Source organism: Hemitrygon akajei, chromosome 16, assembly GCF_048418815.1.
Source record: "Hemitrygon akajei chromosome 16, sHemAka1.3, whole genome shotgun sequence".
In the NCBI taxonomy this organism is placed as follows: Eukaryota; Metazoa; Chordata; class Chondrichthyes; order Myliobatiformes; family Dasyatidae; genus Hemitrygon; species Hemitrygon akajei.
Genome location: NC_133139.1, coordinates 9,285,744 through 9,300,130, shown reverse-complemented (window position 1 = coordinate 9,300,130; position 14,387 = coordinate 9,285,744). Strand labels below are relative to the sequence as shown.

Genomic DNA, 14,387 nt, shown 5'->3' with positions numbered 1-14,387 from the left:
CACCCCCAGCAGTGGATTCCAGGCCCCAGGTTCAATTCCCGCCACTGCCAGTAAGGAGTTTGTACGCTCTCCCCATGCTCTAGTTTCCTCTCACAGTGCAAAGACGTACTGGTTGGTAGGTTAATTGGTCATTGTAAACCATCCCGTGATTAGGCTAGGGTTAGGTAGGTTGCTGAGCTGTGTGGTTCGAAGGGACAGAAGGGCCGATTCTGACATGTTTCTCAATAAATAAATAAAAGGATAAGATGCGTTGATCGGGTGGACAGTCAGAGATTTTTTCCCAGGATGGAATTGGCTAATGCAAGGGAGTATCATTTTAGGTCTGGTGGGGGATGTCAGAGATTAGTTCTTTACAGAGAGTGGTGGCTGTGTGCAACACTGTGCCAGGGTTGTGCTGGAGGCAGTTAAGGCTGTGGGACCGGACGGCATCCCAGGGCGAGTACTTAGGATGTGCGCAGCACAACTGGAAAGTATGTTTACAGCCATTTTAAATCTCTCCCTCTCCCAGTGTAGAGTGCCCTCCTGCTTCAAATTATCCACCATTGTCCCTGTACCAAAAAAGACCAAGATAACATGTCTGAACAGCTGGCGTCCTGTTGCACTCACCTCAATAAAAAGCAAATACTTTGAGAGGCTGGTCAAGGACTACATCTGCAGCTTGCTACCACCCACACTGGACCCCCTACAATTCACCTACCGACACAACTGATCGACAGACGATACAATAGCCACTGCTCTACACACTGTCCTTACACATCTGGAGAAGAAAGATGCTTGTGTGAGAATGCTGTTCTTGAACTACAGTTCAGCATTCAACACCATAATTCCCTCCAGGTTCGACAAGAAGCTCAGAGAGCTCGGCCTTCACTCTGCCTTGTGCATCTGGATCCTGGACTTCCTGTCAGATCGCCGGCTAAGAGTGGGCTCCCTCACGCCACTGCTCTGATCCTCAATTCAGGAGTCCCTCAGGGCTGTGTTCTAAGTCCCCTCCTCTACTCCCTTTATCCCCATGACTGTGTTGCCACCCACAGCTCCAATCTGCTAATTAAATTTGCCAACGACACTATATTGGTTGGCCTTATCTCAAGCAATAACAAGGTGGCCTGCAGGGAAGAAGTCATCTCTCTGACACAGTGGTGTCAAAAAAACAACCTCTCCCTCAATGTCGCAAAAACATTCCTGGTTGTGGACTACAGGAAATGCGCTGACCCCTAATGACATCAGGGTGAACAGCTTTAAGCTCCTCGACATCCACATCACCGAGGATCTCACGTGGTCTATACACACCAACTGTGTGGTGAAAAAGGCACAACAGCGTCTCTTTCACCTCAGGCAGTCGAGGAAGTTTGATATGGGCCCCCAAAACCTAAGAACTTTCTACAGGGGTACAACTGAGAGCATCCTGACTGGCTGCATCACTGCCTGGTATGGAAACTGTATCTCCCTCAATCGCAGGACTCTGCAGAGAGTGGTGCGGACAGCCCAGCGCATCTGTAGTTGTGAACTTCCCATGATTCAGGACATTTACAAAGACAGGTGTGTAAAAAGGGCCCAGAGGATCATTGGGGACCCAAGTCACCCCAACCACAATCTATTCCAGCTGCTACTATCCAGGAAATGGTACCGCAGCATAAAAGCCAGGACCAACAGGCTCCGGGACAGCTTCTTCCACCAGGCCATCAGACTCATTAACTCACGCTGATTTGAGTGTATTCTTTGTAACATTGACTGTTCTATTTATTATAAATTATTATAAATGACTACAACTGCACATTTAGATGGAGATGTAACGTAAAGATTTTTACTCCTCCTGTATGTGAAGGATGTAAGAAATAAAGTCAATTCAATTCAGGTTACATTGGGAGCATTTAAGAGTCTCTTAGGTAGGCACGTGGACAATCAAAAAATGGAGGGCTGTGTAGGAGCTACGAGTTAGATTGATTTTAGAGTAGGTTAAAGGGTCGACACACATTGTAGACCCAGGAATCTCTGTGGTGTTCTATGTTCTACATACTGAATGTTTAAGAAGTCTGGTCTGTCAGAGAAATACTAACCACAAGGATTGGGTGGTTACGTGTTTTACTAAAAGGCTCTTTCACATTGCTGGCTGTTTACTGAGGCGCACGGTAGCATAGTGGTTAGCACAACACTTTACAGGACAGGAAGCCTGGGTTCAATTCCCGCCACTGCCTGTAAGTTTATACATTCTCCCCGTGACCGTGTGGGTTTCCTCTGATGTGCCTTACATGGTCAAAAGACGTACCAGTTGATGGGTTAACTGGACATTGTAAACTGTTCCGTGACAAGGCTGGGCGGTGTGGCTCGAAGGGCCAGAAGGGCCTATTCTATCCCAATAAATAAAAATAAAAAAATAATTTAGTGGAAAGAAAGATATGGTGACAGGGTGAAATGAAGAAAGGAGGGAAAAGGTTTACGAGGAGCCATATTGACCTTTTACTGTCCAATATATAGTTGATAATTGTAAAGTATAAATCGTGTTCATGTTCATTAGTAATCTTAGAGTCCAGATCAGGATTACCTGCACACACTTCTACACAGGCTGCTTTTTGAAGTGGCGAACATAGAAGGAAGAAAATCTATGGTGTGATACTTATCTATCTATCTATCTGTTTATTTATTAAGCTATCTATTGATCGATAACTGGTCATTCTTGTCCCTTGAGCTGCACTGCCCAGTAGCCAACAATTTAATCCTAGCCTAAACACGGGACAATTTACAACATGCGTGCAAAAGAGCTTTGCACAGTACGGCATTGATATAAAAAGTGATGTAATAAAAGAACAAAAATAGCGAGGTAGTGTTTTGGTTTCAGAAATGTGATAGCATGGTTGAAGGGAAGTACTTGTTCTTGAACCTAAGTAACTAAAGATGTCAAGTCCCACTCTTTCAGATTGCAATTTGTTGAAGGAGATCTCTCAAATTGAATTAATTTCCTAATTTGCTCTTTCTTATTTCTCTCTTAATACTTTGTTCTATTTCTAAACCTGATTTGAAATAAATGCTCCTTTACTGAGTCTGTTCATCTGTCCTTGCATCAGATGGATTAACGATGTGGTCCCAGAGATTCATTGGGTTCCCCAGGTACTTTTCATCGTCTGTCCATGAGCAGTTTGATCCTCTAGCAGTTTATGGGTAGAAACATTACAGGGGTGAAGTGTCAGATGTCCGTCCCTAGCAAGCTGTTAACTATAATGTGTTAGGCTGCAGTTGTCTCTCACTGATACCGGGTATCTCCTGAATATCAGTGAGTGATGATGCATGAAAATTATTAATGTAAAAGTCTCAGGCACATGTAAAAACAGTTCTCTGAAGCAATGGATGAAGGGTTTCAGCCCGAAACGTCGTCACTACCTCCTCCCATAGATGCTGTCTGGCCTGCTGAGTTCTGCCAGCATTTTGTGTTTCTATCTCTGAGGCAAAGATGTTTTCAAAATTAATAAAATGAAATGTATTTAAATATCAAAACAATTATTCTGAAGAGCAGTAAACAGTAAAAAAACCAAATCAAATCTGATTTGTCTGATTAAATCTGATTTCGTCCTGACGAAGGGTCTCGGCCCGAAACGTGGACATCGCTTCTCCCTATCGATGCTGCCTGGCCTGCTGTGTTCCACCAGCATTTTGTGTGTGTTGCTGTTTGAATTTCCAGCATCTGCAGATTTCCTCGTGTTTGCTGTTTGATAAAGCATTCTTTGTTTGTTTACATAATTCCTATGGGTTATATGTAAAACTACGTGAATTGCATACGTCGTTACGCCGCCACGTCATATATGTGTACATCACTTAGAGGCAGCACGGCAGTGTAGTGGCTAGCCTAACGCCTTACCATAACAGCGGCCCAGGTCCAATTCCCAGCACTCTACGTAACAAGTTTGCACGTTCTCCCTATGAGTTTCCTCTGGGTGCTCTGGTTTCCTCTCACAGTCTGGTTGGCAGGTTAATTGTCCATTGTAAATTGCCCCCTGATTAGGCTAGCTTTAAATTGGTGGGTTGCTGGGCAGTGAGGCTCAAAGGGCCAGAAGGCCCTGCTCCACACAGCATCTCAATAAAAATATAAAAAGAAAAAGAAAAAGGAGAGTAAAATGAAGTAGACACGTTATTGCTAGCTCCAGTGTTCTTCTTTTGATTAATTTCTGGAGTTACAAAACATCAGAATCAGGTTTAATATCACCAGCATACGTTGTGAAATGTGTTGTCTTTGCGGCAGCAGTACATTGCAATACACATGAATAAAAACAGTAAGAAGAATATATATTGGAAAAGTAAAATTAACAAGTCGTGAAAAAAGAGAAAAGAAGTAGTGAGGTAGTGTTCATGGGTTCAATGTCCATTCAGAAATCGAATGGCAGAGGGGAAGAAGCTGTTCCTGAATCACTGAGTGAGTACTTCCACTCTCCTGTACTTCCTACCTGATGGTAGCAATGAAAAGAGGGCATGGCCTGGGTGATGGGGATCCTTAATGATGGACGTGGCCTTTTTGAGGCATCGCTCCTTGAAGATGTCCTGGATGTTGCGGAGGTTGGTGCCCATGATGGAGTTGACTGAGTTTACAAGTTTCTGCAGGTTGATTTGATCCCGTCCCGTGACCCCGACCCCACCCCACCCACATACCAGACGGTGATGCAGCCAGTTAGAATGCTCCCCATGGTATACCTGGTGATACTTGCGAGTGAAACACAGGGATGCATGGACCATTCAGTAATCCAATGTTGGAGGGGAAGAAGCTGTTCCTAAAACATTGAGTGTGGATCTTCAGGCTCCTGTACCTCCTCCCTGATGGTAGCAATGAGAAGAGGGCATGTCCTGGGTGCTGCGGGTCCTAATGATGGATGCCGCCTTCTTAAGGCACCTCCTACTGCAGTATCATCAGTGATGCCTACCACCCTGACCATTCCCTTAGCTCTGTTTTACCTTCTGGGAGAAGATTCAGGAGCTTGCAAGCCTGATTGCCTCAACTTAGGAACAGGTTCTCCCCCCCCCCCCCGCCCCCCACCCCAGGTAGCAGATCCCTGAACCCATCACTTCTTTCATTCGCCCTTCCCACAAGCCAGACAGAATATTTTCAGTAGTGCGTTGATAAGAATTGCAGAGTCGACAGGGACATGCCACATTTCTTCAGCCTCCTGAGGAACGCAGGCTACCTGCCCTTTTATTATTTCTTCCTTCTTTTCTGTTCTCAACTCCCGCTCAGTTACATTGGTTACGTTCCTGTATGACAAGCTCTTGTAGATGAAAACCAGTGCTCTACCACATCGCCAAAGATATCTGCCACCAGGGGATCCCAACCTGGGGCTCACGGACCCCTCGGTTAATGGTAGTGGCCCCTGGCATTAAAAAGGTTGGGGACCCCTGATTGCCTCCCTGGCCATTCCCTTTTCCCTCTGCTGCAGATCCACAACCTCTCCAGCCAACAACATTGATAATCCCGATGAAGGTTCTCAGTCTGAAACATCAACTATTTATTTCCCTCTATAGATGTTGTCTGACCTGCTGAGTTCCTTCAGCATTTTGTGTGCGTTGCTCAAGATTTCCAGCATCTGCAGAAACTCCTGTGTCTAATATTTATCATCTGTTTACAATGCATATATTACTTGCATTGTCTTCTTTCTCTTTCTCCATCAATTTCTAAGTATCTTTTGCTGAATTAAAATGATCCCAAATGTTTTTGACAACATTATGAATGGTCTTTAATCGAATACCACATTTCTGTGCATGTTTTAATACCAAAGGAATGAGCATTTGTTACAAACTTGAATTATTATTTAAATTTAAATTGTCTTATTGTGCGAATGCATTCCCAGGATAATCATAGGGCTGATTTATAAAAAGAGAGATTTTAGTGTTTGTCAGATTTTGGGTTAGACTGTCACCTAGTGGATACACACAGAATAGGAGCAGAATTAGGTCATTCAGCCCATCGAGTCTGCTCCACCATTCGATCATGGCAGATATATTATCCCTTTCAATCCCATTCTCCTGCCTTCTCCCAGTAGCATTTGACCCCCTGACTAAACAGGAACTTAACAACCTCCGCTTTAAATACACCTCAAACGACAGGGCCTCTGCAGCCACCTGTGGCTATGAATTCCGCAGATCCACTACTCTCTGGCTAAAGGCCAGAGTTTCCTCACCTCTGCTCCAAATGGACATCCCTCTGTTTTGAGGCTGTGCCCTCTGGTCCTAGATTCCCTTACTTTAGGAAACGGCCTCTCCACAGCCACTCTATCCAGGCCTTTCAACATTCAATTGGTTTCCCTGAGATTCCTCGTCATTCTTCTAAACTCCAGGCCCAGAGCCATCAAGTGCTCCTCATATTTTGACCCTTTTATTCCTGGGATCATTCATTACTTACAAAGCCTCGGCATTACATCCTTGTTTTATATTCTAGTCCTCTCAAAATGAATGCTAACATTGCATTTGCCTTCCTCACCACCGACTCAATTTGCAAGTTAATCTTTAGGGAACCCTGCACAAGGACTCCCAAGTCCCTTTGCACTTCTGATTTCTAAATTTTCTCCCCATGTATAAAATGTTCCACACCTTTATTCCTGTGACTATGTACTTTCCTGCACTATATTCCACCTGCCACTTATTTACCCACTCTCTCAATCTGTCGATGTTCTTTTGCAGACACCTGGCTTCCTCAGCACTACTTACCCCTCCACCTGTCGATATCTTTGTATTGTCCACATACTTGGCCACAAAGCCATCACTTCCTTCATCAAAGTCATTGACATATAATGTGAAAAGAAATGGTTCCAACATAGTCCGCCATGGGCCACTACTAGTCACTGGCAGCCAACCAGAAAGGCTCACTTTATTCCCACTCTACGTGTCCTGCCAATCAGCTAATCTTCTATCGATGCTAGTATCTTTCCTGTAATACCATGGGGTTTTACCTTGTTAAGCACCCTCATGTGCGGCACCTTGTCAAAGGCCTTCTGAAAGACCATGTAAGCAATGTCCACAGTCTCTCCGTTGTCAATCCCGCTTATTATTTCCTCAAAGAATTCCAACGGGTTTGTCAGGCAAGATTTCCCCGATGGAAACCATGCTGACTATGGCTTTTTTTGTCACGTGCCTCCAAGTAGCCCAAGATCTCATCCTTAATAATAGACTCCCAACATCTTCCCAACCTCTGAAGTTAGGCTAACTGGCCTATTATTTCCTTTCTTATGCTTCCCTCCCTTCTTAAAGAGTGGAGTGACATTTGCAATTTTCCAGTCCTCTGGATCCATTCCAGAATCTAGTGATTGTTGAAAGATCATTACTAATGCCTCCACAATCTCTTCATCTCCCTCTTTCAGAATCCTGGAGTGTAATCTGGTCCAGGTGACTTCTCCACCTTCAGACCTTTCAGTTTCATAAGCACTTTCTCCCTAGTAGTAGTAATGAGACTCACTTCTGCCCCCGACACTTTCACTTCTGCTGTTCTGCTAGTGTCTGCCACGGTGAAGACTGCCGTAAAATGCATATTTAGTTTGCCCACCATTTTTTTTTTGTCTCCCATTGCTACCTCCCCAGTGTTATTTTCTGGCAGTCCAATATTCACTCTCGTCTCTCTTTTACCCTTTTATATTTCTGAAAAAGCTTCTTGTATCCTCTTTTGTATTATTGGGCAGCTTACCTTCATACTTCATCTTTTCTCTCCGTGGCTTCTTTAGTTGCCTTCTGCTGGTTTTTAAAAGCTTCCCAGTTCTCTACCTGCCTATTAATTTTTGCCATATTATATGCCCACTTCTGTGTTTATGCTGTCTTTGACTTCCCTTTGCAGGCACGGTTACCTCATCATCTCTCATTTCTTTAGAAAACCTTTTCTTCTTTGCAATGTATTTATTCTGTAGCTTCTGAATTGCTTCCAGAAACTCCATTTGTTTCTGTTCTGCCCTCATCCCTGCTGGTATCCCTTTCCAATCAACTTTGGCCAGCTCCTCTCTCAGCCCTCCAAAATTCCCTTTACTCCACTGCAATACTGATAGAAAGAGGAAATGTAACATTCAAAGGGGAAATGAATAACGAACTCCAAATGTTTGGATGTATAAATTCACTTTCTGTATCCAAGGATTTGGATTATTTTATCTTGAATCCCTAATCTATGTGGAGCAATTTGATATGATTTATGTTACACCTTCTCTCGTAGAAGAGTCATAAAACACTACAGCACAGAAACAGCCCTGAGAGATGAAATGTCTTCCCATGGTTTTAAGGTGGGCACACACTCAACGATTCAGGAACTGCTTCTTCTCCTCTGCCCTCATATTGCTGAATGGACATTGATATTGAACCCATGAACACTAACTACCTCACTATGTTTTCCTCTTTCTGCACTACTTCTTTAAGTTTACTTTTAAAAAATATACATTCTTACTGTAAGTTACCATTTTTATTAAATATTGCAATGTAAAGCTGCCATATAAAAATAAATTTCACAGCATGAGCCAGTGATATTAAACCTGATTCTGATTCTGAAGCAGGTAAGTTCAAGTTTACTGTCATCTGACTGTACATACTGTATGCACGACCAAACGAGACAATGTTCCTCTGGACCATGCAGCACCCACAAAACATATATCACACGCAGCACATGAAACAAAATATTACCATAAATAAATTAATAAAATGCAATTCAGAATGCATGTAGTGAACAGCACAGGTAAACAGTAAACAGTTAGTTCCCTGTCCCAGTGTCGAGACCTCGCTGGGGACAGGGTGTTCATTATTCTCACAGCTGGGGGGTAATAAGTTGTTATCCAGTTTGGCCGTCCCAGTGGAGGATTGGAGGAACACTCCTCACTCGTTAGTGGAGGAATGTGTGAATATGAAATTATTCACTGTTACAATAACTGGATTACCTTTGGGTCTTTAGCAGGATAATGCCAGCGTTCAAATATTGGACCATCGAGTCATAGAGCACTACAGCACAGAAAGATTGTGATTCTTTGCAATTCTCTCTCCCAGGGAGGTGTGGTACTGGAGTCATTAATTATCATGACGGTGGATTATCGAAAGAATCATGGTTGGGAAAAGGGGAAGGGAGAGGGGAGAGAGCGGAAGGACCAGAGAGACATTCTGTAATGATCAATAAACCAATTGTTTGGAATCAAATGACCCTGCCTGGTGTCTCAGGACTGGGTGTGTCTGCACATTCACCACCCCCGTCCCACACCCCTCCCGCGGCAATCCACCCTCGCCATTTCCAACATTCTTTGCTTCTGCCAAACTTGCTCCCTGCTCCACGCTGTCAAATAAAGTACTTTGCAAAAGTCTGAGGCACCCGAGCTATGTACATGTGCCTGAGACTTTAGCATTACTGCATTTGAGCTACATGGATGTTACTGGGGTACTAGGAGAGAGCAGGGAAGTGGTGATTAGGACAAGATTGGAGCTACAAGATCTTATTGAATGGTGATGTAATTTTGATGAGCTCTGTGAATAATCCTTGTTCCTCTTCCTGTTGAAGCAAGATGGTTCCTGAGTGAATAACTCGTGGCAAGCTGAACAATTCTTCTGTTCTAATCACTCTACTCTTTGCACCTGTAAAGAGTCTGCCTGTATTGCATGTTTGCTGCAACTCTAACATGTTATTTATCTATCTGTCTGTCCGTCTGTCTGTCTGTCTATCTATCTATTTATTTATTTATTGAGATACGGCATGGAATGGGTACCGCAGGACTTGTATGTGTCTGGGACAGAGAGGTGGGCAGGAAAAAACTTTGCGGGCACTACCTACCCTGTAAACTCCCTTTTCCAAAAGCTTCCTTCTAAAAAGTTCTGTAGGGATATTAAGACAAAAACTTTCTACCACCTTAAAAGTTTCTTCCCCCCAGCAGTTAATCTGATCAATCATTCTATTGAGCCCCCCCACCCTCTATTACCTCCGTCATGGTGCTGTACTGTAAGCATTTTAAACCACTCTTTATAAAGCTGTTTACATTGCAGGATTTACATGGTGGGATTTATGTGTTTATGCACCTTTTATTCCACATTTGTACTTTAATTTGAAATTTATTTTTATTTAATTCTTTATAATTGTTGAACATTGCTGTTTTCTGTTACGTGTCGCGTCCTGTCCAAACGTGTTGCAGCAAATTCCTAATGCTTGTAATGTCAATGTATATAGCGAGTCAAGTTGACCCTTGATCCAAACGTAACCCTTGTTTCTTTTTCTAAACAGTAAGCTGGAAAGGATCCAGTCTCCAGCTCCAGTTCAAGATGGCATTGGATAGGGATCTGCTTCAGCTGATAGAGGAATCAGAGACGTGTCTGCTGGTGTTTTACCTCGGCCGAAACCAAGGCTTTCTCTTCGAAGATGAACAAGGATTCAGATTCAGTGAAATTCATTTGGAAGAATATCAGGTGATGATATTTTTAAATTAACTACTCAAAAAATGTGATAAATTTAAAATACTATAATCTTACAATCAAAATAAGATGCCTGTTCATTTTATGGTAAAACTCTTAAATGTAATTTGTATATGTTCATTTTTGATATCAAAATTAACTTTAATGTTCAGAAGTAGAGGAGCCTTAGGTTCCATACCAACAGGTTCAGGAACAGTTGTTACCCTTCACCCATCAGGCTCTAGAACCAGCGTGGATAACTTCGCTCACCTCAACTCTGAGCTGATTCCACAACCTATGGATTCATTTTCAAGAACTCTACAACTCATGTTCTCAATATTATTTATTACTTTTTTTGTATTTGCACATTTTGTCTTCTTTTACACACTTTTTGTTTGTGTGTAGTTTTTCATTGATTCTATTTTATTTCTTTGTGAATGCCCTCAAGGGTAGTAGTATATGATGACATACGCTCAGACCACTTCCTTGTTAATGCAATCATCTAATCAGCCAATCAAGTGTCAGCTCAATGTTTAAAAGCATGCAGACATGATCAAGAGGTAGTTGTTCAGACCAAACATCAGAATGAAGAAGAAGGGTGATTTAAGTGATTTTGACTAAGGAATGATTGTTGGTGTCAGATGGGGTGGATTGAGTATCTCAGAAGTGGCTGATCTCCTGAAATCTTCCACGCACAACAGTCGCTAGAGTTTACTGAGGATGGTGCGAGAAGCAAAAACTGATCCAGAGAGTGGCAGTTCTGTGGGCAAAAATGCCTTGTTAATGAGAGAGGTCAGGGGAGAATAGCCAGACTGGTCGAAGTTAACAGGAAGTCAAAAGTAACTCAAATATCATGGTGGTGCGCAGAAGAGCATCTCTGAATGCCAAACCTTGAAGTGGATGGACTACAGCAGCAGAAGATCAAGGACATACACTCCGAGCCCACTTTACTAGGTACAGGATACAGGTACACATACTTTGATATTAAACTTACTTTGAGCTTAATGATATTTATCCTGAGCCTTTCTTAAACAAAGGTAAAAGTGATTCTGATTGAACATATTATTACTGATCTTTATTGGGTTTTTATTTTCTCAGTCTTGTTCTGGGAAATGAATATGTAGTGTCACTAGCATCAGCTCCCCAGACACTGCACCATTCGAGAATGGCTGCTGTAGGTTTATTTTTGGCTTCTATCCAGGCTGAAGGCAGCCTGCATTTGGAATGTAGTCCGCGCTCATGGATTTATTTTTAAATCTCATTTGGTTCATCTGCACTTGATTCGAATTTGAAGTGGCTTTTGTTGCAGGGCTAATGAAGTCTCAAATCCCACAGGCTTTAATATACTAAACTGGAGAGATGAAGCTGCACGCAGAAATAAACCAGGCATCTCATATCTTCCTTAACGTTCAACAGAGTGAGAGACCCACATTTTGCATACCTGTCATCTCATTATCATTATTTTTAATTTTATTTTTCATTATTTGGAGTGCCTAACAGACCCTTCTGGCCCAGTAAGACACACTACCCAGTAACCCACCTATTTAACCCTAGTTAATCATGGGACAATTACAAGGACCGATTAACCCATTAACCAGTACGTCTGGAATGTGGGAGGAAACTCACATGCACACAATGAGGACTGTATAAAATCCTTACACCAGAATTGAACTCCAAACTCCGGTGCCCCCAGCTGTAATAGGGTCATGCTAGCCCTTGACGCTACTGTGGCGCCATTTTTGACTTTTTAAAAATTGATCAATAATGTTGAATTTTCTTGTTCAGATGGTTTGCTTCCACGAGGATACAAAGTATGTCATTCTGAGAGTTAGAGGAGGCAGTGGAAGATGTGAAGAGGGGCAGATGTGCATTGATGTATCCCTGAAGATCAGACACCATTCAAATGGTGAGTTATTTCCTACTTATTCAGTAATAATTGATCGCGTCATGACAATGCCACCCTCAGGAGTAACACTTCATGTTCCGTCTGCGTAGCCTCCAACCTGATGGCATTAATATCAATTTCTCCTTCCGATAATTTTTTTCCCTCCCCCTCCCCTCTTCTTCTATTTCCCACTCTGGCCTCTTATCTCTTCACCTCCTCTGGTGCCTCACCTCCTCCCCTTTCTCCCATGATCACTCTCCTCTCCTATCAGATTCCTTCTTCTCCAGCCCTTTACCTTTCCCACCCACCTGTCGCCTTCTAGCCACCCATCTTCCCCTCTCCCTACTTTTTTATTCTGGCATCTTCCCCCTTCCTTTCCAGTCCTGATGAGGGGTCTTGGCCCGAAACGTTGACTGTTTATTCATTTCCATAGATACTGCTTGACCTGCTGCGTTCCTCCAGCATTTTGTGTGTGTGTTGCTTATTTATTAATATGTTTAATGCTCTATAAATTTTACAGAATCAGTAAAAAAATAATTCATAGGTAATCTTTCTGATTGTAGAATGATTATCTACTTTCTTGAGAACATATTTTGTATAATTTACATTTAAGTTATATTTTACTGTGCATAATGTCTATATGGTACCATGTGCCTGCAATGCTGAAAGTTCATTGCAACTGTGTATACGTGTACTTGAGCAATAAACCCAACTTTGACCGTGAATGTTACATCGGTATTTGTTTTGAGTCTCAGTGGACGTTCTGATTGCGTTTCAACACAGGTACTGCTGATCTGTTGTTCTAGCTGGATGCCTTTATTGACTGTGGAATCAATTAATTCCCTTTGTCTGACTTCTTATCCTTGACCTCCAGTTCATTCAATAATTCACACCCTATCCTATCCAGATCTAACTTAACCATTAGTCCTTGTTGAACCAGGGAATGGATAATAATTTTAAGGTGATTGGAGGAATGTGTGAGGGGGGATGTCAGAGAACAGTACTGTGTAAAAGTTTTAGGCACTTGTATATAGCGAGGGTGCCTAACACTTGAGCTCCGTACTTGATTTGTAAACTTGGAGCAGAGAATGAGTCTGTAAATATGGCGAGAACAAAGGATGTTGGGAATGGCGAAGGAGGGATGCTGGGGCAGGGGATGGTGTGGGTACAGACACACCCGGCCCTGAGACACCAAGTAAGGTAATTTAATCCCAACCAATTGGTTTATTGATCATTACAGAATGTCTCTTGGGTGCTTCCCGTTCCCTCCCTTCCCCCCTTTCCCAACCATGATTCCCCTTTCCCGGCCCCTTTCCAACTCTCAGTCCACAACAGAGACCCATAATCACAAACACATTTATCATCACTCACATGTCATGAAATCTGTTTTGTTTTTGTGGCAGCAGTACAGTGCCATATGTAAAATTACTACAGTGATGTGCAAAAAGTCTTAGCACCCTAGCTATACATATGTGCCTACAAGTTTGGCACAGTACTCTAGGATTTTTACACAGAGAGTGGAACTTGCAGGGAACATGGCTGTAGAAGCAAATATATTAGAGATATCTGAAAGACTTTCAGATAGAAAAACAGAAGGTTATGTGGGAAGGAAGGATTAGATCAGGGGTTCCCAACTTTTTTATGCCCTAGGCCAATGCCGTTAAGCAAGGGGTCCGTGGACCTCAAACTGGAAACCCCTGGGTTAGATTGACCTTGGGGCAGGTTAAAAAGTTGGCACAGCATTGTGGGCCGAAGGGGCTGTACTCTGCTGTTCTAGGAACCAAAGTGGCTTCTGACTCCTGAAAGGTAAAATTAAGTTCTCATCTTACTGTTTAACTTCATTGCACACCATCGGTGTTTGAATCCGGGAGATCCCAGCTCTTAGTTCTGGCCAGGACTGTAGTCACATTTGAACCTTTAAGCTTAATAGTGTTATCAGCAGCTGTGGAGATAGGCCGTAAGTTCTGTACTGGCTATTAATAGAAAACAAACTGAACTAATTTTTGAATGTGATTCACTTGGCATGCGATTGTCTTTGATGTGACACTTATCGCTTGCTAGCGCTCAGTTATGTGAAAGCCTCATGTATCATACCTTGAAATAACTTCCACAGACAAAACAACAGATGTGCAGTCCGATC

The 14,387-nt window shown here is 42.7% G+C and overlaps 1 protein-coding gene across 1 annotated transcript in view; it reads left to right on the top strand.

The window, feature by feature from the left end:
- The window catches only part of amh (anti-Mullerian hormone), a 52,142-nt gene that overhangs the window by 18,853 nt on the left and 18,902 nt on the right, over positions 1-14,387 (top strand). Inside the window, exons 4-5 of the mRNA XM_073069471.1 lie at positions 10,196-10,377; positions 12,148-12,268. Coding sequence (XP_072925572.1) covers positions 10,196-10,377; positions 12,148-12,268 — 303 coding nt within the window. The remainder of the gene's footprint in view (positions 1-10,195; positions 10,378-12,147; positions 12,269-14,387) is intronic.